Source organism: Symphodus melops (genome assembly GCF_947650265.1).
Source record: "Symphodus melops genome assembly, chromosome: 22".
Taxonomy (NCBI): domain Eukaryota; kingdom Metazoa; phylum Chordata; class Actinopteri; order Labriformes; family Labridae; genus Symphodus; species Symphodus melops.
Window position 1 is genome coordinate 15,749,154 of NC_136712.1, and position 26,274 is coordinate 15,775,427.

General features: G+C 42.3%; 2 protein-coding genes across 4 annotated transcripts; both read left to right on the plus strand.

Annotated features, from left to right (window-relative positions):
• Positions 1 to 289: 289 nt before the first annotated feature.
• On the plus strand, positions 290 to 12,435 carry rbm17 (RNA binding motif protein 17). The gene is made up of 13 exons (XM_079334625.1): positions 290 to 436; positions 733 to 880; positions 984 to 1,100; positions 2,435 to 2,601; positions 2,881 to 2,993; positions 3,623 to 3,673; positions 3,910 to 4,048; positions 4,531 to 4,682; positions 4,934 to 4,984; positions 6,920 to 6,996; positions 7,629 to 7,727; positions 7,823 to 7,895; positions 12,190 to 12,435. Exons 2-13 carry the CDS (start codon positions 758 to 760, stop codon positions 12,285 to 12,287), a joined length of 1,260 nt encoding a protein of 419 aa, XP_079190751.1. The 5' UTR covers positions 290 to 436; positions 733 to 757; the 3' UTR covers positions 12,288 to 12,435.
• A 4,961-nt stretch (positions 12,436 to 17,396) lies between these two features.
• pfkfb3 (6-phosphofructo-2-kinase/fructose-2,6-biphosphatase 3) lies at positions 17,397 to 25,811 on the plus strand. Of its 3 annotated transcripts, none has more exons than XM_079334606.1 (15): positions 17,397 to 17,753; positions 19,479 to 19,607; positions 19,755 to 19,851; positions 19,938 to 20,004; positions 20,109 to 20,183; positions 20,290 to 20,346; positions 20,460 to 20,584; positions 20,761 to 20,968; positions 21,079 to 21,225; positions 21,320 to 21,424; positions 22,026 to 22,155; positions 22,274 to 22,401; positions 22,520 to 22,708; positions 22,953 to 22,975; positions 23,408 to 23,947. In XM_079334606.1, the coding sequence occupies exons 1-15, from the start codon at positions 17,675 to 17,677 to the stop codon at positions 23,460 to 23,462; spliced, it is 1,614 nt and encodes a 537-aa protein (XP_079190732.1). In that variant the 5' UTR covers positions 17,397 to 17,674; the 3' UTR covers positions 23,463 to 23,947. The 3 variants fall into 3 exon arrangements, with proteins under 3 accessions (XP_079190732.1, XP_079190734.1, XP_079190733.1); XM_079334608.1 differs by lacking the exon at positions 23,408 to 23,947 and adding an exon at positions 24,499 to 25,811 and having other exon boundaries at positions 17,398 to 17,753; XM_079334607.1 differs by lacking the exons at positions 22,953 to 22,975; positions 23,408 to 23,947 and adding an exon at positions 24,499 to 25,811 and having other exon boundaries at positions 17,398 to 17,753.
• The last annotated feature ends 463 nt before the right edge of the window (positions 25,812 to 26,274 follow it).

Below are 26,274 nucleotides of genomic sequence, written 5' to 3' on the forward strand. Positions count from 1 at the left end.
TGTGAACAAATCAATAAATTACATAACGAAACAAACTTAGTATGGTGTTGCTTAAGCACCCTTTGCAATCCAAACCACTGCACTGTTGTCTCATGTCGGCTAGCTTAATATATTTTATTTTGTGTGTGTGTGTGTTTTTTTTTGTTAAGCCAAGTCAACTCTAGTCAAATCCCTATTTGCGTGTGCGCACAAATAGTACTTGGCCTGATGATTTATTTTAAAAAGTCATCCTCCCGCTAGGTGGCGCCAGAAGCAAACAATGTCTTCAAACGTGCAGAGCTCTGTCGCTCTTCTCGACTCTGTTGTTGTTTCTCACTTCCGCCTGTTTGCACGGCAAGGATCCAGCTAACATTATATTAGATGTGCATCTGAAACTTTATTATTATTACCAATATTTGCACTTAAATAGTGCTATCGCTGGATAGTTCTTAGTCTGGTAGGTTGAATAAGACACAATAAGATAAATATTGTCTTTTTTTTTAATTTATCATTAATCATTGTGTAAAAACAGGAGTTTGGTTAGCTCTTTTAGCATTAGCCTGCGTTAGCTTCAAATACTTTTCATCTGAACTAAACAGAACAAAATAATTTAAGCTTCAGCCTTTAAGAGGTTCATTTAAATACAGCTTTGCTGTGTTTTCGTTCATGCTGCTCTCCGGTTTAACTGAACCATTGAGTACTCAGACATGAAGAAGTTAAGGATAAATGTTGTGTTTGTGTGTGTGTCTGCAGGACTCAGAGGCTCGGACCTGCAGCTATGTCGCTGTATGATGACCTCGGTGTGGGAGCCAGCGACACCAAGACTGAAGGCTGGTCCAAGAACTTCAAGCTGCTGCAGTCCCAGCTGAAGGTGAAGAAAGCTGCTCTGACCCAGGCCAAGGTAAGCGACCTACACACACACACACACACACACACACACACACACACACACACAGTGTTCGCTTCACGTACGTATGTATGTATGTGTGTGTGTTTTTGTGCAGACTCAGCGGATGAAGCAGACCACTGTGTTGGCCCCGGTCATTGATCTGAAGAGAGGAGGCTCCAGTGATGACAGACAGATCACAGACCCCCCTCCACATCCTGCAGCTGGACTCAAGGTCTCTGCACCCTACCGCTCTTCGTTTCTTTAAAAACAAGTTGAATAATTCAGGCTGCTGGATTTTTCTCCCCGATTCGATGCGTCTTGATCTCGATGAATGAAAATGTGTCATTAAAATTTGATACAGAGCAGAATAATTGTAGGGGTCGACTGATATTGTGTTCAGGGCTGATGATTACTAGTTCATGAATTAGATGAAAGGTATTTGGCACTGATGTGCATTTACAGTCCAACATTTTAATATTAAAACACCAGGTAATATAAGGCAGAATGATATGATGATCTCAGCACTACAGGTGCTCCATGCATGCAATGACTGAGTGTCACATGCAGGCTTGTGCAACCAATCATGTGAGGATAGACAAGGATCATACCACCAAGCAGGGAGGGGCGGGTGTCCAGCAGAGCGGCGCTCATAGCTGGGTGCACTGATCAGGAGGGAGAGGTGCAGTGTGAAGATGAGTGAATATAGAAAAAGATGGCTATAAGACAATGTGGTTTTTACTTTTGAATACTTCAGTACAAAGGATGGGATTGAATAGTAGTGTGTGCACAGACACATCACAAGTCAAAACAGCTCTACATTAGTCTGAATTATTTTGTAAGTATAAGGGGTGAAATGAAGAGCCGTTTGTTGGGCTGAGCTTAAATAATCTGGCTCTCTTAAAAACGAACCAGAATAACCATCACTGCTCCTGGTTGCTCTGGTTTCTGTTTAATTCATTGGCGTCTAGGCCTCTGGCCAATCAGAAGGTGTTGTGGGCGGGGCATTGTGCGAGACGGAGTAATAAAAAAAAAAACAGAAAGAAAGACAAACCTTCAGCGAAGCCTACGTTTTATGTCTTTGTGCAATAGTGTTACAAACTGGTGATAGGTGAAACGGCGTAGGACAGCAGTGTTAAATTATAATAGAAGATAAGTAAATAAGTGAAGGTAGAGCAAAGTAAAAAGTAACACATTTAAAAAATAATAAATGTATTTTAAGAGTAATAAAAAACACAAAGTGCGGGGCGCCAGTGGCGCAGCGCGCGCGTCCCATATAGCGAGGCTTTGCTCCTCGCGCGGGCGGCCCGGGTTCGCGTCCGGCCTGTGGCCACTTTCCCGCATGTCTCTCCCCACTCTCTCCCTCTTTCCGACTCTATCCACTGTCCTCCCCTATCAATAAAGGCATAAAGGCCAAAAATAAAACTTAAAAAAAAAAAAAGGTGAAGATACAGATAATCGTCCAAATGCGAAATATCAGCCTCTGATAATTGGCCAGGCCCATCACCAGTCAGCGCTTATGTTTCTGAGCATCTACTCAAAAGGCTTCTGTGTGTGTTCGTTCTCCAGGATTCAGTGCCAAGCGGTTTCTCCTCTAGTGATGTGCTCATCCCGCTGGCAGACGAGTATGATCCGATGTTTCCCAACGACTATGAGAAAGTGGTGAAGCGGCACCGGGAGGAGCGACAGCGGCAGAGGGAGCAGGAGCGACAGAAGGAGATCGAGGAGAGGGAAAAGTATGATCCTCCTTGACAAAGAGATGTTTCACACTCCTGATATTTAGAGGAGGGGCTGCATGTGTGAAGCTCGTTACACTGCTGCTTTGTGTTTTCTGATGGCCGGTATGTTTCCCTCCACTCTTTAGTTCACATCGTTGAAACGTCGCATCATCAATTCTGCGTCATTTTTCACGTAGCATCTTGACCCCCCCCCCCCCCCTCCTGTCTGATGGGGACAGTCTCGTTCTGCGAGGTGTATATGTGGAGTGCAGATAGATAAAATGTGTTGTGTTGCAGGAAGAGGAAAGACAGACACGAAACTGGAGCTCCGAGTGGTTTCTCTCGTTTCCCAACAGCAGAGGGCGACTCGGACGAGGACGATGAATACGAGAAAGAGCGAAGGAAAAGAAGTGAGTGTTTAACCTCCTGCTAAACATGACGGGTTAAAAATAAACGACTCGCCTGAAGACCGACTCTGCACTGAAGATGTTTGCCATCACCTGAGTGGAAGCTGTTGTCTGTGGTCCACTCTTGGAAGAGATTTCAGTTTTCACATTCAAACAGAGTTAAAGATCACCTGCAGGAGTAGAACAGGCCATTTGCACAAGTTAAGATTCTGAGATATGTCTTGTTTATAAAACTTTAAAATGTGTGGACTAACATGCTAACATCCTCTGTTTTTATAAGAAAAGTGCTTTACAAGCTCAACTCCATTCACATTATAGAGACTCAAACTTGGAGATGCTCTTGAACGTTCCTGTAAAATGTTTTAAGTATATCATTTTTAAAGCTGCACCGTGACATGTCTAACGCACGGCTACTTTGAACGACATGTTTCTTACAGGGTTTGGTCGAGTTAATGTAAGAAAAAAAAAAAGTTAACTTTTTTACACAAACTTTCATGTCATCGAATCACAAAAAAAAAAACTCTGAAGAAGGGAAGAACCCAAAAGTTAGCAAACATTTGAAAACCAACGCAACGAATCATCTATCTGACCTGATCTCTCTCTCTCTCTCTCTCTCGCTCGCTCGCTCGAAGGTTTGGGTGGAGCAGCTATCGCCCCTCCGTCTTCTCTTGTTGACAGGGATGGTAAGTGTTTTTTAGCTTTGGGGTTGTAGTGATCTAATAACTTGTTTTCCTGGAGACGTTTAAAAAAGGTAGAAACGAAGAAGTTACTCGTTTTGTCTTTCGCAGCGATCACAGAGGAAGTACTGGACTCTGACACAGGTGTTAAGGGATCATTTGAAGTGTTTCACCAGCAGAGGGCAGCATACACTAAATCATCACACTTTCAGTTCTGTGTGTGTGTGTTTTTGTGATTTCAGGCCCCTCTCTGTACTCGTATGAGGATGAAGGCCGTCCTGCCAGAGGCTCGAAGGCCGCCATCCCTCCACCGATGTACGAGGACTCAGACCGGCCTCGCTCGCCGCCCGGACCAACCAGCTCCTTCCTGGCTAACATGGGGTGGGTGACACATGACAGTAAATGACAAAATATGAACAACAAGGAAGACTTAACTTTAACTAATCTAATCCAGTCTATGTTGCTGCGTGTTTTTTTTATTATTACCATCAGGTCTAACTCACCAGATGTCATTCTTACTATAACATTTCGGTTTCTGTTCAGACTTTTTTTTTCCTGCATCACACCTGCGTTATTTACAATATAATTTAAATTTCTACAATTGTCTTCTTTTTTTTGTCTATTTGTTGGGGTCAGTTCAATTGCTGCACATTTTAATTAAAGCAAAATGATTAAAGCCTACAAGAAGTGAGTGGTTACACAGAAGTAAAGAGTTTGTCATATTTACTAACTGCTTTGTTTGCAGCAAAATTGTTAAAAAGAAAAGATTTTAGTCGGTTCATGAATCAGTTCATGCCCCTGTGTCTGTATAAACTCCTAACAGCGATTCATGTTTGCTTAAATGGACTCTTCCTCCCCTGCAGAGGTACGGTGGCCCATAAGATCATGCAGAAGTATGGCTTTAAAGAAGGCCAGGGTCTGGGGAAGCACGAGCAGGGCCTCAGCACGGCGCTGTCCGTGGAGAAGACGAGCAAGAGAGGAGGGAAGATCATCATCGGCGACGCTGCCGAAAAACGTAAGTGCGACCTTTTCCTGTCTGCTCATTGACTCTCCTAACCTAACGAACACTCAGCTCGTCTTCTTTGTTTGTCCTCTCACTGTGCTTTTATTGAGACCTTTTAAGCTTTGAAGCATGTTGGCTGTTTTTTTGATACATAACTGTTTGGTTTCACTTCATCAGTGACAGCTAAAGCGTAATTAGTTCGATGTTTTACTTTGACTGTTTGCAAACATTTGTACTTTTTCATTTCACGTGTGACGGAGCAGCAGGGTCCAGCCAGTCAAGTGTTCCAGAAGCTCCCGGCGGAGGTTTTTCAGGTTGGCCTCCATCTTTTCTTTGGACTTGCTTTTTTTAAAAATTTCATTTGGTCAGACTCTTTAAACAGATTCAACCCACTCTTTGACAGTTTTAGTATGAAGCTACACTCATGATACCAAATCATTAGAGCTTGTAGCGTTTAGATGCTGATTTACCTTCATCCATTCACTAAAACAATATTTACACCATTATGGTAGCAGCAGCTCAGCTCACTCCTCTTTATATCCATCCTTCATCAAAACGTGCTGAGAAAACAAAAAGCAGCATCCTCTCATGTTAAATAACGAAACTGCTGCAGAAGTGCAACAAGCTGCGTTGTTTAGCTGACTGCTTGAAGTCACATTCACACCCAGACACGTTCACAGCCTGCTTCACAAACAATATTAGTCTGATGAGTGAGTAACCTGTAAATCAGGGATTTCTACGGTCGCATGAAGGCGTCTGTATAAACTTTAAAAGCTCGACTTCATTTCTAGACTTTAGTCAACTTCCCGCCACAGAGCAACAATCCTATCGACCAAAGCGCCAACCTTTTTCGATCAAGGTATAAACTCACCCTTTTAGAACTCCAATAACTTATAGGATCAAATATAACTTTATTGATCCCCAATGGGGAAATTCTGGCGTTACAGCAGCAGTGCAGAATCAAAAAAAGTCAAAAACTGAATAACATAGCAACATAAATACAATTTCAAGTAGTAAGGGGGATATACAGAGGACTATAATGTGGTGGACTCAACAGGACTATGAAGAAGAAAAAAAGTGCAGTGAGTGGTATGTTAAAGTGACATGTGATCAGAGGGTTATGAAAACAGTATTGACAGTTATAAGTGTAATACATATAGTGCATCTATACGCAGTAGTGAGTATAGATATATAGGTATAAGAATGTAAGAGTATAATGTAATATGATATATAATATAAATAAGTATAGATATAATATAATAAAGATAACATAACATTGTAATAATAATATATACTATGGTGCAATGAGTATAGTGTATGTGGATATATATATATATATATATCAAGAGTATGATTACAAGATATGAGTAACATGGTCTGGCATGGTTGGTGTTCTTTTTCGATCAAGGTTTAAACTCACCCTTTTAGAACTCCAATAACTTATCTGTATGTATATATATATATATATATATATATATATATAAATAAAATAAATAATAGCATAGATTCGGTACGGGGCGATAAATCGAGTTACAGGTTCAGTGACAAAAATTGGCTCACTACCATGTTGAAAACGAAATCATGGAGATTACACGATGACTGCGCCGCTAGCAGCAGTCTCGCTCGTCTCCTCTGTAGGTTTTGTCCCGTCTCTATAAAAGGAGGCTGCTCCCTCCGTCTGCTCTCCCGGACGCAGAGCTGCAGCGTGAGTGACGGTTATCAGAGCCCCGTATTGTAAAACAAGAAGAGATTAGACGTGAACACAGACAGTCTGTAGACGTTCTCTCTCTCTCTGTGTTCTCTGCTGGGAGGAGAAGGCAGGATGGCAGCTTCCCGTCTGAGCAACAACGCGTGATAAACCAGTCTGAGGATCCCCAGTGCATCTACCCGAGAACTAACCACAAGATAAGATTAGAAGTGAAGCTTGCATGCAGACAGTGTATACTTCACCCTCGTACTCGTCGGTCCACTGACAGTTGAGTGACCTGCTTCAGATTCCAGCGTAATAAAAGCAGTGATTTAAAATATGCCACACTAAAGATTGGATATCAGTTTAGCTTCAGTGAACAAAAGAATTGCTCAATTGTTTAATTTGATCAAATGAGTGGACTCGATGTGAAATACGATAAAACATCTCGTGACAAACCTTCAGTTGCTTCATCCAGCAGCCTGTGAATATTTGCTTTAAAGGAAGGATACACAAAAAAAAAAACAACCCCTGACCTATTTCTCTGTTTCCACCCAAGCAGCAGATTCCTCGAAGAAGTCCGACGCCAACCCGCTCACGGAGATCCTGAAAAACCCGACGAAAGTGGTCCTGCTCAGGGTACGTCTGTGACGCCGTCACTGGGGCTTGTATCGTGAACTCGAAGCAGCTCACACTTACACATTCACACACTGATGGCAGAGGCTGCTGTGTAAAGTGACCATCATTCATACACATCTGGGGCGGCTGTGGTCGTCTCCCAATCAGAAGGTCGAGGGTTCGATCCCCCGCTCCTGCAGCAACGTCTCGTATTTCATTTAATTTAATTATTTCTTATTTTAGCCTCTTTTTTTTCTGTCACATCAATACAGCTCCTAGATGTGAATGTACTTGGCAATAAAATAAAATGTCCGTTGTGTCCTTGGGCAAGACACCTAACCCCCAATTGCTCCCGCTGCTTCGTCTGCGGTGTACGAATGATTTTTTTTATTATTATTATAATTTTTTTTTTTTTTTACTTTTGGTGGTCATGTTACTCAGTGTGTGTGAAAGTGTTCATTCATACACCGCCAACAAAGCAGTGGGAGCAACTCGGGAATTAACTGTCTTGCCCAAGGACACATCGGACATGTGGGTGCAGGAGCCGGGGCAACAGGCGCCTGATGTTATAGAATATACATGAAAAAATAAAAAACTCACGGAAAAGATGTCTGCTCTCTTCATGTGGACGTGTTGCTCTATTTGTCCCACAGAACATGGTGGGCCCGGGAGAGGTGGACGAAGACCTGGAGGGAGAAACCAAAGAAGAGTGTGAGAAGTACGGCAAAGTGGTGAAATGCGTCATCTTTGAGGTGAGAATCAAAGACGGCTCGAGTCACTGTAACGCAAATAGAATCTCCGGAGCGTTAAAAAGAAAAGGTGTCAACCCCCGCTTCTTGCTTCTCAGATTGCAGAAGTGATGGACGATGAAGCTGTGCGGATATTCCTGGAGTTCGAGAGGGTGGAGTCTGCCATCAAAGGTGAGTGTCTTGTTCTCTCAGGTCGACGTGTAGCCGACTCTGACCCAGAGTGTTTTCATGTCCTGCTCATGTTGCGTCTGTAAACACGGAAACATTCAGACAACACTTCTCTCTCCGTTACATGTTCGCCACTTAGATTTGAACCATCTGTTTTTTGTTTATAAACAAAAATCATTATCAAGAGAGAGAGTTTTCCCCCAATGGGTGAAATTTGGGTGTTACAACAGCTTCAAAAAACCGTAAAACAGAGAATATAAACAGCATCAATAGCAAAAAAAAAAATACTACAGCACAGTCCTTCAATGAGCGGCCCGGGTTCATGTCCGACCTGCGGCTCCTTGCCTGCATGTAGCGTCCCACTCTTTTAACCAGATGAAGGATTTTTTGGTCGTCTGGAGAGATACACTCATCATCGCTCAGCCTTCAGCCCCTCTGCTGAAAGTTGCTGACGTTGAATCGAGGCTGAAACCAACAGAGATCAGCGGACACTTCAGGTCGTTATCTTACATCGCTGTGGATTTGTTCGTGGCCTAAACGTCAGAGGAGCTTGAAAAACCTGGGAAAGAAACCCATGACCTCTTATTGACGCTCCAAATTTGGCCGCTGTCGTCAGTCGACATTTCACCCAGTAGAAAATCATCTTTATTTAAAAAATTTTTTTTTTTAGAGCAGCCGTTCTGGAGATCGTCTTTGCATCACTTTCTCTCTTCATTGTGTAACTGCTCTGATGATTCGGGTGACGGTGTGTCCATTGCTAAATGGGTTGTCCCAGATCAGAAACAGGGTGAGACTCGGCTCCCCGAGGTGTTACATCACACGTGGCCCAGTCGCCTCCCTGCGGCACCGTCAGCACCGCGCTGACATCACAGCTCTGAGAAAGCGGGACAGACGCTAAATGAGCAAAAAAAAACGAGGGACACAGGGGTGCATGTTACACTCTGTGATAGATTTCTTTGACGATGATGAAACTTTTTATTTCTTGTAAGGATGGAAAGTCTCAGGGGAAGTCTCTTTTTTTAGCAGCTGGAAGCTTTGGACATCTAGTCGTGTGCCCTTTGCCTCTCTTTCTTTCTTTCTGTCATTTTGTATAATTCTGCTGGCTGTTCTTGTCTGTCCTGTGTGTGTGTGTGTGTGTGTGTCTGCATAGTATAAAAAGCTTTAAATAAAGCAATAAAAAAAAGATGGTTGTTACCCTGCAGAGGTTGAGGCTCACACAGTGACAGGTTAGAGAGTTAGACACGAGAGTGTAAACTGAGTTTTAGCTGAACTGTCCGGCTCATTCCATGCCAAGTAGTCCAATGTTAGAAATCTGCCCCACTCATCATCTCAGATTTTTATTTACAGTATTATTTTTTTGAGATTTTTTTTGCCTTTTATTACAGAGGTAGGATAGTGGATAGAGACAGAAGTCAGGGAGAGAGAGTGTGGATCGACATGCGGGAGAGGAGCCACGGGCCGCCCGCGTAATGAGTATAGCCTCGATGCCCACTAACCACTGTGCCACCAGCGCCCCCCACCATCTCAAGTTACAATGAATTTCAATATACAAGTTGGTACTTGGTTCAAATGAACGTGTGCAAAATGTGAGCTCTGTAGCAGTAGACTGGTGGTTTTAGGCCTTTACTCAGCGGCTATGTGCTTTGTAGAGCTGAAAATGACCATTTTCACAAACATTTGAAAAATGAAATCGAGCAACTTTCATTGAAATCTGAGATGGTGAGGTGGGGAGCATTGGACTACTCGTGTGACTGTATAAATCTCTCTCTCTCTCTCTCTCTCTCTGGTAAAGCAGTGATTTATGTGGCGGCTCAGGGCGTGTGGATTAGATGCTGTGATTTGGTTCGACCATACTTAGAAGACAGTATTTAGTGTAGAGAAACAGACTGGCTGTGTTTTGACATGAGGGACTATTTCCTGGTTGGGTGCATTTATTCACTGTAGCTCCTCTTTGCGTTAAGCGTCTGCTGGCTGTCGCTGCATTTCAAAATGGGTTTGACATCATTTCATTGATGAGGTGAACACAGATCAGCAGCGTTCACTCTGTCCTGTCTGTCTAAGTTGTGCTTGGTCGGACCGTTAGTAGGCGTCTACTGGACGATGACAATCCTGGGAAATGATTGACGTCAAAGAGGAGGAGCCAGAGCAGAGCTGTTTTTCTTTTTAGGAGCTTTTATCACGGGGTTGTTAGCGTCACTGCAATCAAAAACTTGGTCTAAAACTCTTAAGAACGCATTTCAGCTTCATTATCTCGATGAACTTCTTCTCTTTCTAGGAATAATGATGTGACATAACATACATTTATTTCCTGCATCTTGGGCTGTGAAGAAGACTGCTCAGTTTTTGATTTATCTTTGTGCTGCTGTTTAACATCCAAACAGGGAAAAGGAAGATTTAAAGCAGTGCTTCTCAACCTGCGGGTCGGGACCTAAAAGTGGGTCGCGAATGTGTGGCTGGAAGAAAATGATCACATGTTTTGTACCTTCTGAGGTCATGAACTAACTCTGATTGGTTGAAGGTATCATGAGTTTGAGTCGCTTGTCGGCTTGTCATGAATTAGTTGGTGTTGGGTCGAGAGCCACTGCTTCAAAGAGTAAACGGCAAACATCCTCTTTAAAGCCGAAGTCGTGGGTTTCTCCTGAAAGGCATTCTGGGAAACAGGCTCTAAAATAAAGAAGAGTATTGTCAGCAGGCATGCAAGGAGAAATGACTGTTTGGAATTTCCAGAGTCAACATGTTGACGCTGATGTTGAGAAAATGTGGAGATTGAATCTCTGAATTCTGAGAATAAGTCAAACTTAATGTGCGAGCTGAGATGAAAACATGAAATCAGTGGAAAGGTTTCCCTTTAAAGCCCCTGTGAGGACTCGCTCACTGGTTATGAAACTGCCTCTTTATGATGAACTGAAAATCTGCACTTGTTTTAGGACAGAGGGGTTCAAGTCGGTTTCCTGTGAATGTTTTCATCATTTGTGGATGTTTCCAGCGTGGTTCCATTTTTAGTGCTGCATCATATCTGTTGTTCATCAGTCGTTTGCAAACTGTTTTGTTTTGTCTAATTTCTGTTGAACTTGCGTCTAAAAAGCAGATCAATGTTTTTGTACAATTGATTTAAATTGTCCACATTTGTTTTGATTTTTTTTATTAGATTGCGAGTTATAGTTATACGCCTTCTTTTGACTGATATACTGAAGATACTACCGTAAATTCCGGACTATTGAGCGCACCTGGATATAAGCCGCACCGGCTAAAAATAAGTAAATAAATGTATTTGTACATATATAAGCCGCACTTGATTATAAGCCGCAGGTGTCCACGCTATAACAAGAGCTATTTACACAGACGTAGGCTACCGGTAACATCCGCAAATACTGTAGCGTCCGTACGGACGTTAAAGGACGACGAGAGCGTTCAAATAATAACTTTTAATAACCCGATCACTGTCGGCCGTGACCACGCCGTTTACAGCGGAGAGCAACACATAACTTGCCGTAACAATCCAACTCTCTCCCCCAGCGTTCTCTCATACAGCCACTCAACACGTTCTCGCTGGTGCATTCACTGACTCTCCACATAATCGGAATTATGAACACATTATCAACTACTGACTTTACAACATGAACTGTTACAATACGAAGCCTAGCCGACGGTGTCTGTAACACGGCTGATGAAAAAGATGACCGTAATATATTTCACAAGAAAAAGTCCATCCATTCACTGCCTCAGAATGACTTCATTACTCACTTCCTCAGTCTCTGTTGTCGCTGTCAGTGTCATCTTAACGTGCAGCAGCTCTGTTAGCTTCTTTGGCAGCCAGGCCTTTAACTTGAAAGCTGCATCATATGTATTTCTCCGTGTGTTTTCCATCATGAGGGTGCGTGCATGAAGCGCAAAATGACTGATATTAAGATCCGACGTGACGAAGTCAAATGTATTTGCGGCAGAAGCTCATTGTCCCCCATAAAAAATCCATGCATTGGCCGCACCGGAGTAGAAGCCGCAGTGCTCGAAGTGTGAGAAAAAAGTAGCGGCTTATAGTCCGGAATTTACGGTACTTTATTCTTCAAATGAAAAAGATTTTTAGAAAGTCAGATGAAGACTTTTTTTTTTGCTCAGTTCTCAAAAATCTAAAATAAAATGTGTGTTGATGACTTTGTAAAAAGCTCAAACTGAATCCTGTCACACTCGTGTATGCCCTTGTGTTTTTTTAAACTGCAGTAGGTATGCTATTGTGTGTTTAATCTGTGAACCTAAGTACACTATGACCTTTGCATCTCTCTCTCTCTCTCCTCTGCAGCCGTGGTGGATCTGAACGGGCGATATTTTGGGGGTCGAGTCGTCAAGGCCTGCTTCTACAACCTAGACAAGTTTCGTGTTTTGAACCTCGGCGAGTAGGTGTGATGCCAGGTCATCTGAACACACATCATCACCCCCTCACTTGTACATATTACACTTTTTTTTAATATTTCCTGAACAACTGTGAAGATGTATGTAGTGATGAGACATCTTGCAGATTATGGATGCATTTGTTTCCTGTCATGCCTTTGTGTCAAGCCAAAATAAAGGTTACAAACAATGTCTCCTTGACGGATTTCATTTATCTACTGTTTTGTTTCAAAGCTTTTTCATGCTCATGTATGACTGTGAAACTTACAGTTGGTAGAGGTGGTTAAAACTCCAGCCTCGTCATGCTGAGTGCAGTTCAGTTTTTCAGCATCCCAGTATGAACACTCAAAGCAGAATCATAAATTAAACTCATCCTTTCCCGGAGCAGCTCTTTGATATCCAAGAAGCCTACATTCCCTCTCTGATATAACATTGGTTACAAAGTCGCCATAACACATCCCCAGGGCACCATGGTCTTAACTTAGCCCTGATGGATTATGGGTAGGTGACTGGGACAGTGAGCGCAGCCTGATTCAGAACTTATGTAAGCGCGCCAAAAGGGCCCTCGTATCCTATAAAAAATAAAAAAACCTGTCAGGATAGATCCCACCGGAGCAGGTTTAGTTCAGATCGGAGAAACAGGTTTCGCTGAAATGAACAGAAATAAGAAATCCCTCATTCAGGTGTTTGGATCAGCTGAAACGTTCCAGCTCAACTAACAGGACTGTAATGATTGCTTCTCAGGTCTCAGGCTGATCAAGAATATGCTCCTGATAAAATATGCATCTCATTCGTTTGCTAACCTAAAAGGACAGGAGCTCAGCTCGAAGAGGAAATCTTTTAAAAGAAAGCTTACAGTCACCCCAAAACAAATTCACTCAGAGCAGTTTAAGAAACATTTGGTTGATCGTCAGAATAATGATCCAAATGTAAAAATCCTCTTATTTTCTCAGATCACGTATTCCAGCTCACATTCATTTTTAAAAACAAAAATTAAACTACGTAGGATCAACCCGAGCTTGGACTAGTAAATCCACAGCCCCCTTGTGTACTTAATAATTTGACCACAGGGGGCGCCACAATCCACACAAACTAAAAGATACCCACTTTAACTGATTTTAATACCATTCACCACAGGGTGCCACATAGCCTTTTGTCATGTTACCTTGTACAGAGAGCATCGTCCTCGTCACAGTGGCTGTGGGTTCAAATCCGACCTTGTCCCTTTGCTGCTCGTCATCTTCCCACTCTCTCCCACACAACATTTCAGGGCTCTCAGCAGTCCTATCAAATGAAGGCAAAAAGGCCAAAGAAGGAACTTAGAAATGGTATCCCACTTATGAGATCATGTTATGTGGATGTCACTCGAAAATCTCTTTAGACTGAACGACCATGTTTATTACCCAAACTTTATTGTTTCACTAAAGCAGTACAGAACTCTGGATTTTCTTTACTTTTACCCCCGTGTGTCAGCCCTCTGATGGGATCAGGATCATCTTAATTTGTTAAGATCACAGTCATCTTTATCCTATACCCTCAACCTGAGAGTTTTATCCAGAAAAAAAATCAGCCTTAAATGAGCTGATCTTATCTGATGATGTAATCCTTTTTCTCTTTTGCCTGACATCAAAGTTTGAATCTGTCTGATGGTAATAATCCTGCAGGAGTACTTTTTGAACAACCTGACATTCATGTTTCACTTTCAACAGGGGTTCTGCCACAGATACATTACTGCCACACACACATGTACAAGTTCAAGTTGACGTTCACGGTCAGCAGAATGTTTGTTATGGCTCCTGTCAGGCCTGCAGTAGTAAATGCTTGTGTATGTGTATGCATAAATTGTAGCCATGTGTAAAACGGATGGTGCGAGCGTGTCTTGAAGGTGCACAGCAGACCGGGGCATGTGATTGGCCGGCAGTGGCCTATTTTACCCTGACCTACATACCAGTGGGTGTGACCTGAGACAGGGTCAAAAGGTCATGATGTGTGTCACTCAAGAGGTTGTGGGCTGAACTGTATATGTGTCCATTTTTTAAAAACTTCCAGCTGAGGATGTCTCAAAAGAAAAACACGTAACATGAGCTGTTCCATTCTCTTCCGCACTCGTTCACTGACACTGTGAATAAGCGTTGATGTGAAGGCAAAAAGCTTTCATTATAGTCTTGGACTCTTGTCACTCCATCTACTGTACCATCTTTGTTTTCTGTACGTTTTGCACCCCCCCCCCCCCCCCCCCCCCCCCCCCATCTGCCAGGGAAAAACTGGGATGTGCTTTTCCTTGGTTTCCAGACCAAACTGAACTGTATCAGGTCTGACTGACATCAGGAGCCGTGAATCAATGTTACACATTTAATTAAGTAATTACAGAAATTCCACAGCAAGTAGTTTAGGAAGATGTCGGGGATGGGGGACGTCCTGGAATTTTCTAGAAACTTTTGTGCATTTGAAATGAGCTTGAACAGTTACCTTTGAGATGAGTTTGTATTCATTTTTTTCTGGGAGGACTTTTTTTTCCATTATTCACTTTCATTGAGAAACAAAAGGTTCTTATGCTTATTTTGTCCTTAATAAGATTGTTAGTAAATCAAATCTTGTATATACTGGTGTTGCAATGAACCGGGATGACCTTTGATCATATAGTAAGTACTGCAAGTTAACCATATTTTTACGATATAGAAATGTGATGCAGTCAGGGCATTGGGACTCCACCTACTCATGACATCAACAAAAGTTAGATTCGGTCTGTACTGGAGGTAAGAGCGAAAAAATTACAGATGAGATACCTGCACACACATTCTAGCTCAAAAGCCTCCAAAAGAGAGGGAGATAGATGCTCTCTTTTTTTGCAATAAACTGCTTTTTTTTGGTCAAAATAGACCCTCATTGGACAAGATGATGGACATACATAACTAAGCATCTGGCCTAATGAAAGGTCGCTATGGTTAAGAGCTGTAAATCACAGGTAGGGATCTGTCATCTATTTGATTCTAAACCTATAGAATAACCATCATGTGGTATTGAAGAAGACTTTAACCCAGTTATCGAGACCATAAACTCCTATATTTGTTGATAGAGGCATGAAGAAGTAAGGATGTGTAGATGTCTATACAACCAGTGCAGTTACCCCTGCTGGTCATTTGAGAAACTACAGGTGCAAGACAATTCTGCTACGGCTTGATGTTTGAAAGTGCTTGTTTCTACTTTACTATGTAGCCTAATCCATTGAAGTCCTCTTAATATCTATAATGATTTCTTTGAGTTGGTAGCAAACTTAAAGTGTATTTGAACCAGTAAATCTTTGTTTTCTCAGACAAGAACACCAAACTTCTTTTTTTGTGGATTATGTTCTTGTCTTCACTTACAAACCAGGAACAAAAATAACAATTTTGTTTTTTTAGAGACAAGTCAGTCAAAGCCTTTTTTTATTACCGTTTAAAGGCTTAATTAACTGTTGTCATTGTCAATATCATTTTAATTACCCTCCATTTGGACTCACAGCTAATTTTAGGGATTTTTGGCCAAGATGGAGAAGCAGTTTTTCTCTTGGGACCAAATACAATCTGAGTCACGGTCAGACTTGGCTTTCATGGCTTTTTAAAAAATGTATTCACACTATCAGGAGGTGAGACTATGTTTGGTTTCACAACCACACTTTCTCCAACTTAACTCTCACAGTTCAGACTGAGACAAGTTTCATATCTGAAAGAAAGATCACAATCTGACCTTGACCAAGTTTCTTTGGCTTTTTGCAGAACCGACTGCGGTTTTCACATGACGAGGATATTCAACACATAAATATCACAACTACCCAGCTGCACTTTGTTCAATTGATCAACAGGAAAACGTTTGTTACTTTTATCACAAGCCATCAAAACAAGCAGGAAATGTCACAGGGCACTTCAAGTTCAAACTGAGGCAACACAGGAATTTCAGCACACTGTAAAAAATGAGAAACTACATTAAAAAAAAAGACATCTATCGTGTCAACTTAATTCTTCCATTGTGAAAATAAAGAAAAAGACGTCACAACATGAGAAACAAGACGAAAGCAAAAAAAGATTGAGTTCATAATGAGGTCAGCAATGATTGATGCACTTGAACTGACCAGCAAAAAAACAGATTTGTTTAATTATGTTTTACTGTAGCATTAAGGGTTCACATATTTTAGCATAACGTTTAAAATACTGTAAGCGTGATAAGACTGTGTGCATGTGTGTCTATTTCTTATCTATTTCTTTCTTATCCCCATTCACAGTCTGCTCTCAGAGGGTCAGACTGAAACCGTAAACCAGCAGAAACTCAATGACATGTTATATTTAGTCTCAGTCCAGGTATCTGCATGGATACTCTACAAAGAAAAGGAATTGATTTATTTGGTCTACATTAACTCCAAAAAAAGTTGCAATAACTTCAACAGACTCAAGTTCTGCAGTAAGATTTGCCTTTAAAATGATTGTGTTCACTCGACAGAATGGGAATTTTGAGGTTTATGCCAGATCACTACCATAGCCTATTTAATCATGCCCGCTATGAGTCAATGGAAATTTGAGAGGGCAGAGTGAGGATATGCCAGACTGCACGTTCTCTGCAGGTTTAATCTCACACTGAACAAACTCAAGCTTGTTTCAAGGCACCATTCTACGTGGAGAACGTGTTTATTTTGCGTTAGAATAAAATATAACTTTATTATTAATATCGCAGTCTCGAAACAGGAAAGTAGATATCTCTGTCTCAATAGCAGTAAACGACTTCATCAACATACAGTAAGCATTATCCTGCGGAGTGACTTATTTTCCACAAATTAAAAGACCAAGGCTTATAACTTTTACGTGAAGAAAAAAGGCTCGTTTTTAGATGAAGAATCAACGTGACATAGTGCAAATGTTTACTGTGGAAATTTTAAACCATGTTCAAACCATGACTTCGGTCATGGTTTGAACATGTTAATAAGATTCTGACGGTAGCCTATACTGTACAGTTTTATCAAGTTAAGCGACTAATAATGTTTATGAACCTTTCCAACTAAATAGTAACAATCGTATTTCACCGCACTGTGGCGCTGCGACTGCCTCTGTGTGTGAGCGCGCGGGTGTATTTGAGTGAGCGCGCGTGTGCATGTCGTCATCGCAGTCACGTTGCTTCCCGGCCGCGCGGGGTTAAATAGCGGATGTGTGCCGCAGACCGGCAGATTATCCCGGCTCAGTTTATTCTGCCGACGTCTTCTGTGAATAACCCGGTTCATTTCGCCTGAACGGACGAAGCTTTTCTCTAACAAGCACCGGTACCTTACAGGTCTTTTTTCTAAAAAATAAATAAATATATATATATATTTTTAAAAGGATTTCAAGGAGCTCGGTTCCCGTTTCACTGCGCGGCTCTCCAGGTCCTAAGGAATGCCCAGGGAACTGACCCAGAACAGGATCCAAAAGATCTGGATTCCCACTAAGGATGACAAGCCGTCACCAAGAAGAGGTAAAGTCCTTTTATATAACATGTCATGAGTATTTTATTATTTTAGCTGTCGTGTGTTTTCTCATAATGCAACACCACACATGAGTAGCGGTCATTTGCTGTCTGTTCACTAATTCAAATAGCTTCACATAAACTTGTAAAGTTACATTTTACATTTCAGTCCTTTTGTCTTTAAAGACTTTAGAATTGCTTTTCTATGATGATAGTTACCAGGGAATCTCTTAGCATCACGAGACTTCTGTTCCTGCAATATAACCTTAATAACGCCGGTTAGTGGACGTTATAAAGTCATTTAAAAGCGTAATTTCTCTCATATATTCTTTAATAGCATGTCTCCGCTGTAGTTGTGTCAAAGTTAGCTCAATGCAGCTCAGAAATGCCGTGAGATTGGCTTCTGTTTCCTCCGTACACCTGCGCTACGCCTTTTTTACTCATCAGTTTATCGATGGGGGTCTTGTCTTGATCAGCACGCGCGACACGTCACAGCCCGCTCTGGTCACCATGGATACAACATTGCTCCGCAACCTGTGTCTGATGCTTCAGAAGCGGTGCCGTGTTCTAATTGGTCGAGACGAAGCGCGTGTGCATGGTGCGACGCTGCAGCTGTGTCGTTTCTGGCTGGAAATCAAAGAGTTCACGGGGATGAGATTATTAAAAAAGCAGTGTATGCTCAGAAAACAGGGAATTTAAAGTGATCTATTATCACTGAATAGCCTATCATCGAGTTGCTTCCTCCTTTATTATTTGTTAATCAAAGCTGAGGACAGAATTTCAATACATGTAAATTTAACCAAAATAAAGAAAAAACTCTCAGCCCTCTCTGAACTGTTGCTTTATAATTTTCAACCAAACTTAGATTAGAATAGTTTTGGAAACATTGGGGCTGAATTATTAAATATAGGCCTTTATGTGGCCTTTTGATCTATGAAGAGAGAATCACATTTTCTCTGCTGATTGATTGACGTTCTTTGTCTTGTGCCTGAAATCTGATTTAGAATTCAGACTTTATTCAGGGTAATAAAACCTTTTATCAAAAGACGATTGTTTTTTTTGTTGTTTTTTTTTAAAAGGGAATTTAATGGGATGTTGGACAGTATAGGTAACGTGAGATAGTGGAGAGTAGGGGGATGATGAACCAAATTGTGATTGTAGATAATGTGGTTTTGTGTTCTAAAGAAGATTAGCAGCCGTCTGTGCTGGGAGTGGTGTGTGTGTGTGTGTGTGTGTGTGTGTGTGCGTGTGTGTGTGTGTGTGTGGGGGGGGGGGGGGGGGGTGTCAGACAATATGCATTGCTGAAAATTGTATCTACAGATAAAGAGACCAAAAAATCATGCACATCCAGAGGATAACTCAGGAAATAATTCAAAGTCAGACCAGCTGTCAGATCAGGAAAAGTGGTTTTCGCACAGTTTCAGGGAGCTTTAGATATGAGGGAAACTAGCACTCACATATCCTTCGTGAAAGTCTCTCATGTTCAGAAGTGGGTCAATGTGCAGTGAGATGTAATTTATGGTCTGGCGACAGCAGACAGCCACGTGCATGCTGGGAGTGTGTCAGCATGAAGAAAAAGAGAGATTAGAGCTGCAGAGGTTGCTTTCATCGCTGCGTTTGGGGAGGATGCAGGTCTTGATTAATGTCTTTCTCAGGTTGCTGATTCTATTGGTGCTGCACTACATACTCTGCTTGTTCTAATGACATTCATGCCTCTTCCATTCCTCTCTGCAGCCGCATGTGCTCCCCACTTTTCCAACCCGCCCACCGTCATCGTGATGGTGGGTCTCCCGGCTCGCGGCAAGACATACATGTCAAAGAAACTCACCCGCTACCTCAACTGGATCGGCATGCCTACCAAAGGTACACAAACACTCCCTTAAATCGTGAGCACAGTCAGTGTGTTCAGTAACTAATCAGTTGCATGCCGACACTCTGTTCCAAACAACAGAAATGCCTCCCGTTCCCACCTTCAGGACTTTGTGTTAATGTTGCTCCTTCTGCTTCTAGTGTTCAACGTTGGAGAGTACCGCAGGGAGGCGGTCAAGAATTACAGCTCCTATGATTTCTTCAAGCCTGATAACGAGTGTGCCGTGAAAATTAGGCAGTAAGTGCAACACAACTACAAAAAGACGGATACATATTCTGTATTTATAACACACAAGTAACACCTCCACTGTCTTTGTTCTTTAGGCAGTGTGCCTTAGCCGCCTTGAGGGATGTCAAGTCCTATTTGAAGGATGAGGGAGGCCAAGTTGCGGTGAGTTTCCCCGTCAAGCAAAATTTTTCTTTTTTGTTCTTTATAACCTCATCCTGATGCGGGAAATGTTTGAAACCTTTTCTAACAAGCCGTATTTTTTTCAGGTCTTCGATGCCACTAACACGACGAGAGATCGACGTGACATGATCCTCAAGTTTGGCAGCGAGAACGGCTTCAAGGTGAGCGCTGTCATAGCAACCCAGAGGAGTCAACATGTGACTTTTATCTGAACAAAAATGAAAGTAAAGTCAGCCACTTTAACCATCTTTTTTTCGTCACTCACAGATCTTTTTCATCGAGTCTGTGTGCGACGATCCCAGCGTCATTGCATCGAACATCATGGTAAGTAAACATGACATGGCCAAGTTGCCCGGTGTCAGACAACTTGAAACATTTCTAACTCTCTGGAATCAGGCGTGTTGTTTGCCGTCTGACAGTCTGCCCTCACTCTACAGGAAGTAAAGGTGTCCTGTCCCGACTACCGCGACTGCAACAAGACTGACGCCATGTTGGATTTCCAGAGGAGGATTGAATGCTACAAAACCAGCTACCAGCCTCTGGACCCTGATCAGTATGACAGGTAAAATTCCCATTAGTTACTTTTTTTCTGCAATTTTAAATATAAAGTCGGACATTAATAATACATATGATACACTTTATTGTCCCATTTAGCTGCCTCGAGTACCTTCCTTACATAAAAACAATTACAATCCAACAACTTACATCCCATTCTGATTGTGCCCCCCCTTTTTCCAGGGACCTCTCCTTCATCAAGGTGATCGATGTGGGGCGACGATTCCTCGTCAACCGCATCCAGGATCACATCCAGAGTAAGATCGTCTACTACCTGATGAACATCCACGTCCAGCCCAGAACCATCTACCTGTGCCGGCACGGCGAGAGCACCGACAACCTGGAGGGGCGGCTGGGAGGTGACGCGGGACTCTCACCAAGAGGCAAACAGGTATACACACAGCCTCAGACGGAAGCATGAAAACGCATGGTGAACAATGATTTGAAACATCATGATGGATAAACGTCTGGCGTTTAAATAGTGTTCTGTGCTTGCTTTAGTTTGCGGCTGCTCTGGCTCGCTTTGTGGAGGAGCAGCAGCTGAAGGATCTGAAGGTCTGGAGCAGCCAGCTGTGTCGCAGCATCCAGACTGCAGAGCACCTGGGAGTCCCGTATGAACAGTGGAAGGCTCTTAATGAGATAGACGCTGTGAGTACCACTCTCACAAACTACCACTCTGTCCACACCGACCAAACACAGCTATTTAACATGTCGCCTAACTTATCGGTTATTTCTTTTTCAGGGAGTGTGTGAAGAGATGACGTACGATGAAGTGAAGGAGAAATTCCCAGACGAGTTTTCCCTGAGGGATGAAGATAAATTCTACTATCGCTACCCTGCTGGAGAGGTAAACACAGTGTTTTTCTACTGCACACCTCACTTTGAAAATATTAAAGGCCCCATATTTTTTTTTCTGGTTTTAGATGCTCTTTGTGCATGTTTAAGCACATCTGTTTGCAAAAATTCAAAGTCAGCAGAAAAGGGGCTTCTCCTCCTGTTAGCATTGGCAATAGCCACATGTAACGCTCTGTTTCTGGCCCACTTTGTGACATCACAAACTCGTTGTAGCAAACCCAAGCTCCCCTCGGACTGACTGTAGCATTCCTATTATGGAAAAAGGGGCGGGACATATCCAAGAACTAAACCAGATAACTGACCAATTACGAAAGAGCAGATCGGCCGACCAATCAGATCAGACTTGGCACATGGGGACCCTGCTCGTTTTGTTTTTTCTTCGTGGGGGATTCTGAGTGTTAAAGATACAGTCAGATGAGAAAGCCTGCATGGAGCGGCAGTACATGAATGAAAACACACATTAGCAATTGTGAACGTACTTTAGTAGACATAAATTAGATATATGAACCCCAAAAGGGCATAATATGGGACCTTTAAAAGACAACTGTTGATCAAGTAAGTGGTAGTAAACAAGCCTATTCTCCTGATTGCAGTCCTACCAGGACCTGGTGCAGCGTGTTGAGCCAGTCATCATGGACCTCGAGAGGCAAGAGAACGTCCTGGTTGTCTGCCACCAGGCGGTCATGCGCTGCTTGCTGGCCTACTTCCTGGATAAGAGTGCTGGTGGGTGACTTCATCTCCCATAATCCAACTTGTTAATTGACATAATTCCATCTAAATAGGAGTTATCATGCTGCACCTGTGTCGATATTGAAGTTTGTGCTTTGCTGGTTTGTTGTAGATGAGATGCCCTACCTGAAGTGTCCCCTCCACACAGTGCTGAAGCTCACCCCTGTGGCCTACGGGTGCAAAGTGGAGTCAATCTCTCTGAATGTGGAGGCAGTGAACACCCACAGAGAAAGACCGGAGGTAAAACGTGATAGACAGATTCCACAGTGCTTTTTGCGGGCGACAGTTAAAAACAACAGGATGCAGCTCGGGCTTAATCTCTGAGTCTGACACACATGTTATACTTGTTACTATGCAGGAGGTGAAAAGGGGCCCTGGCATCCTGATCAGGAGGAACAGCGTGACTCCTCTGACCAGCCCTGAGTCAAACATCAAGAAGCCTCGCATCGATGACCTGGATGAAGCTCCGATCCAGGATCTGCCTCCATCTGTTGCCTCCCTGGCCCTCTGCAGCCCCTCACACCTCCCTCTCTCCCTGGCTGGACAGGTACGCTTCTCTAGAACAACACGCAAGATATTACCAGGAGTAGACTGACTCAGGCTTCTTGAGGCTAGAGCCAATTTGATAGGACGCAGAAAGCTGATGTCCAAAGAACTGCTGTAAAACTTTTTTTTTTTTTTTTTCATCTGTTTTCTTTCTGATTGGCTGCACATACACTGCATGTACGCTTGCTTCACTTGTTTCCCATTCTCTCTTCCTCTGCCGCCTTCCTCTGCTCTGCACCTCACAGCACTGGTTGGGCAAAGTCTGCCTGTAAGTATCTGCTCACTTCTCTCTTTCTGTCGGTCTCACTCTGTTTTGTCTCATCCCTCTACTCACTTCCTGTCTACGTGTTTTTGTTTACATTGTGTCAACTGTTGGTGTCTCTTTTCCCTGACTGCAGTTATTGTGATTATTGAGTCACATGTTGTGCCAGGATGTGTTCCCAGAGCACTGTCTCAGACTTGACTCATAGGAAATCCTACTTTGTACAAGAGTGGGAGTGAGGGAATAGAAAAAAAAAAAGAAATCCTTTCTACTGTATTTGTAAACTGGAAACTCTCTCAGTTTACATTCCTGTAATTCCTGCCTGCTGTCGTCATTGTTGTTGTCGTCATCACAACGTGCTTGTCGCACTACGTTGTTCCATGCTGACTGTCTCTTTGTGTTTGGCTTATTTTTGGCCCTTTGTTTTCCTGCTTTAAGACGAACCGCCCTCCAATATCTGAGAATGGTTTCACTCGTAGTCTTTCAAAGGTAAACGCACGTTAGAAGCTTTGCAGTCGCTTCATAGATCTGCCAGCAGAACGCTCACTGTGCATGAGTCTGCAGTAGTTTCTCTGTAATCATCAGATATGTTTCCCTTTTTGAGGCAGTTTAGGAAAAATAACTGAGGCCAATGATTCAAGTAGCACATATGTAACGTGCTAATGCTTGAGCTTGATGTACTAGAGACATGCTTACAAGCTAACAATAGACACTCCCTTCATCAAAAAGATCACGCTGTGTTCTTTTTACCCTTTTTACATCCGTTTCCTCGAAAGGGACTCAAGTGATGAACAGTGCAAAGTAGATACCATCCATACAGGTTTCTAGCTGTGGCTAATTTGCGACCTCTGTCCCTGGCTGTGTATGAACATGTTTTGAACGCTATCTAAAAAGAAAGTCAGCCGCCTCATTTAGCAAAAACAAGTGCAACATGCCCTGAAGCCACATTACACCGGATGGGAATAATCTACTGAGTTTACGAGTTTAGTGTTGTTCGATTCACACTTTTTCTGCCCCACACTTACTTCAAAGATGGATCTTTACTCTAGAACGGCAAACAATTTGAACAAAGGCGGGTGACTGATGAACACACGGTAAACTTCATGGACTGCATCAGGGGGAACTAACACGTCTGCGCGAGCTTTGTGGTCACAGCGTGGATAACTCTGCTGGGCGTGTGAAGATCTTGTCAGTTTCATTCATAATCGTCCGAGGATCAAATCGCTGCACGTCTCGCACACCCACACATTAAACACACTTCGACCTGTTCGCACACTCGTGAGCTCGTTGCTGCAGCTGTCACGCCCTCTAAGAATATCACAGAGGATATGAGTGCCTGAGAACGCACAGCTAATGCAACATGTGGTTTAGGGATTACACTGCATGAGAGGATACTACAGGGTTCATTTATGCAAGAGGGCTGTTGTTGTGTTGTTAGTGAGATCCTTGGCCCCTAAATGTTCTGTGTTGAGCAATAAAGTATCTAAAATCTTACTTAATTGACTTCTTTTTATTTTGTTTTTTTACAGAACTTGAGGAGAAACTCATCTCGTCACGACATCCTTCAGCCCTGCCAGTGAACTTGTTTCACAACTTTTCACCCGACTTAAAGCGAGAAAGTAGACCGACGACAGATTGAAGATGATAATCGCGTCGTGTCGTCAACGAAGGACACAACCTACTTTCCCTTTAACTGTTCAAAAAGGATCTTGCTTATTGAATGTCCTTTCACACACTCTTAAATGCTTCCTTTATTGCCACTGTCAAACATTGTTTTTTCTCTTTGAGGCTGCTTAATCTGAAATTCCTGTTGTCTTTTTTCTCACTGAAAGAGGTAAACTGTGACTCACTGCTCCGATGGCTCTCTGGGAAACCAGTTAGTTCTGGTTTATTTTTTCAAAGAGACCAAAGACCAACCCTGATTCTTAGGTTACACATTCAGCGCACCTCGTTTTTGTCATCCTAATCATTTAAAACCTTAACACTCCTTTTTCTTTTGGAAGCACTGGAGCATCATTATGTCATTCTCTCCTTTTTATGCCACAACATAGCGATGTTTATTTTTGCACAGTTGGGATATATTTTTACTTTTGATTGTTTTTTTTTGGCGTCACTTTGTGTTTTCTATGTAAAGTAACTTCACAGTAATGGAGGAGACTTAATGCCGTAGAGTGCCTGTAGTGCTTGTTTGGCAAGCCTAAATGCTGCTTCTCTTCGCTCTTTCTCTGGCAGAAGAGGCATCACATTTCACCTAATAACTCAACATATCATTTAAATCCTTAACTTTCACAGTATGAAGATTCTTTTTTTTATGTAGCTTCATGTCCACAGAACATGCTACTCATTTAGTAAGAGCTCTTTCCACTTATGGGGAAACTTCATTTTCAATGTTTCAAATTTCCTTTTGCTGTCAATGTCTGAAACGCACAAATATAAGCACCTATATTTTTGTTAAAACGTGTGCTGTTAATAATATCTTTGTAAATTGTTAGTGTACATACAGAATAACTGGAAATGGATGGAAGATGGCTTGGGACTCTCTTGGGAGTCTTAGAGTGATAGTGTGTGATTTTGTACGTTGGACTGAATGTGACGCACGAGTTGATGAGAAGGACGCCACCTTTCTCAGTAAAACTTTTGTTAACATGGTTGCTTGAGATACTTGAATTTTTTTTTTGTAAACTGTGTTATTATATTTTAATTTATTTGTATTTCGTTTGGGATGACTGCTTGGAGCGAAGGCCCCTTGTTTTAACCTGACGACTGTGCATGACAGAGTAGAGTATGTTGAAGAGTTGATTTTATATCCGCTGGACCAATAAATGAACTTGTGGAAAATAAACACTGCCCGTTGATCGCTTGTCTTTATTGTCCGTTAATGATATTATGTCAGCCCTTCTTGTTTCCTTTTATGGAGCTAATCTGCAGTGTCAACATTGAGTCCTGCCTTAACCATCATTCACGGGATCCATGAGTCACGCACTGTGAGTTGCATACTGCTTAACAGGCTGATCGTAGCTGGGTGCATTCAGGAAGTTACTGGGGAATTTCATTAGAGTGACTAAAGAAAGACAGACAGCTACCTCTCTAACAAGACAAACACTCTGCATTGGGTGTAGTAGACAGATTTAATACATTTTTTGGGGCAGGTTTACGTATAAGGAGAAGGTCCAAATTTCAAGGCCTTTAAGTAAATTATCTGAAACTTTTCTCCCTGCTTTGTAAATGCTTTTATTCGATAAGTTAACATTTAGTTCTTCTGCTATTGGTGCAGTAAAAAAGAAGTTAACAAACCTAAAACAATT

Bases quoted from the DNA above. Each gene is read 5' to 3' on its own strand.
- rbm17 (XM_079334625.1), top strand. From the start codon at position 758: ATGTCGCTGTATGATGACCTCGGTGTGGGAGCCAGCGACACCAAGACT. The intron at 6,997-7,628 runs GTACGTCTGTGA...TTTGTCCCACAG, and splicing joins CGAAAGTGGTCCTGCTCAGG to AACATGGTGGGCCCGGGAGA. The intron at 7,728-7,822 runs GTGAGAATCAAA...CTTGCTTCTCAG, and splicing joins TGAAATGCGTCATCTTTGAG to ATTGCAGAAGTGATGGACGA.
- pfkfb3 (XM_079334606.1), top strand. From the start codon at position 17,675: ATGCCCAGGGAACTGACCCAGAACAGGATCCAAAAGATCTGGATTCCC. The intron at 20,969-21,078 runs GTATACACACAG...TGCTTGCTTTAG, and splicing joins TCTCACCAAGAGGCAAACAG to TTTGCGGCTGCTCTGGCTCG. The intron at 22,976-23,407 runs GTAAGTATCTGC...TCCTGCTTTAAG, and splicing joins TGGTTGGGCAAAGTCTGCCT to ACGAACCGCCCTCCAATATC.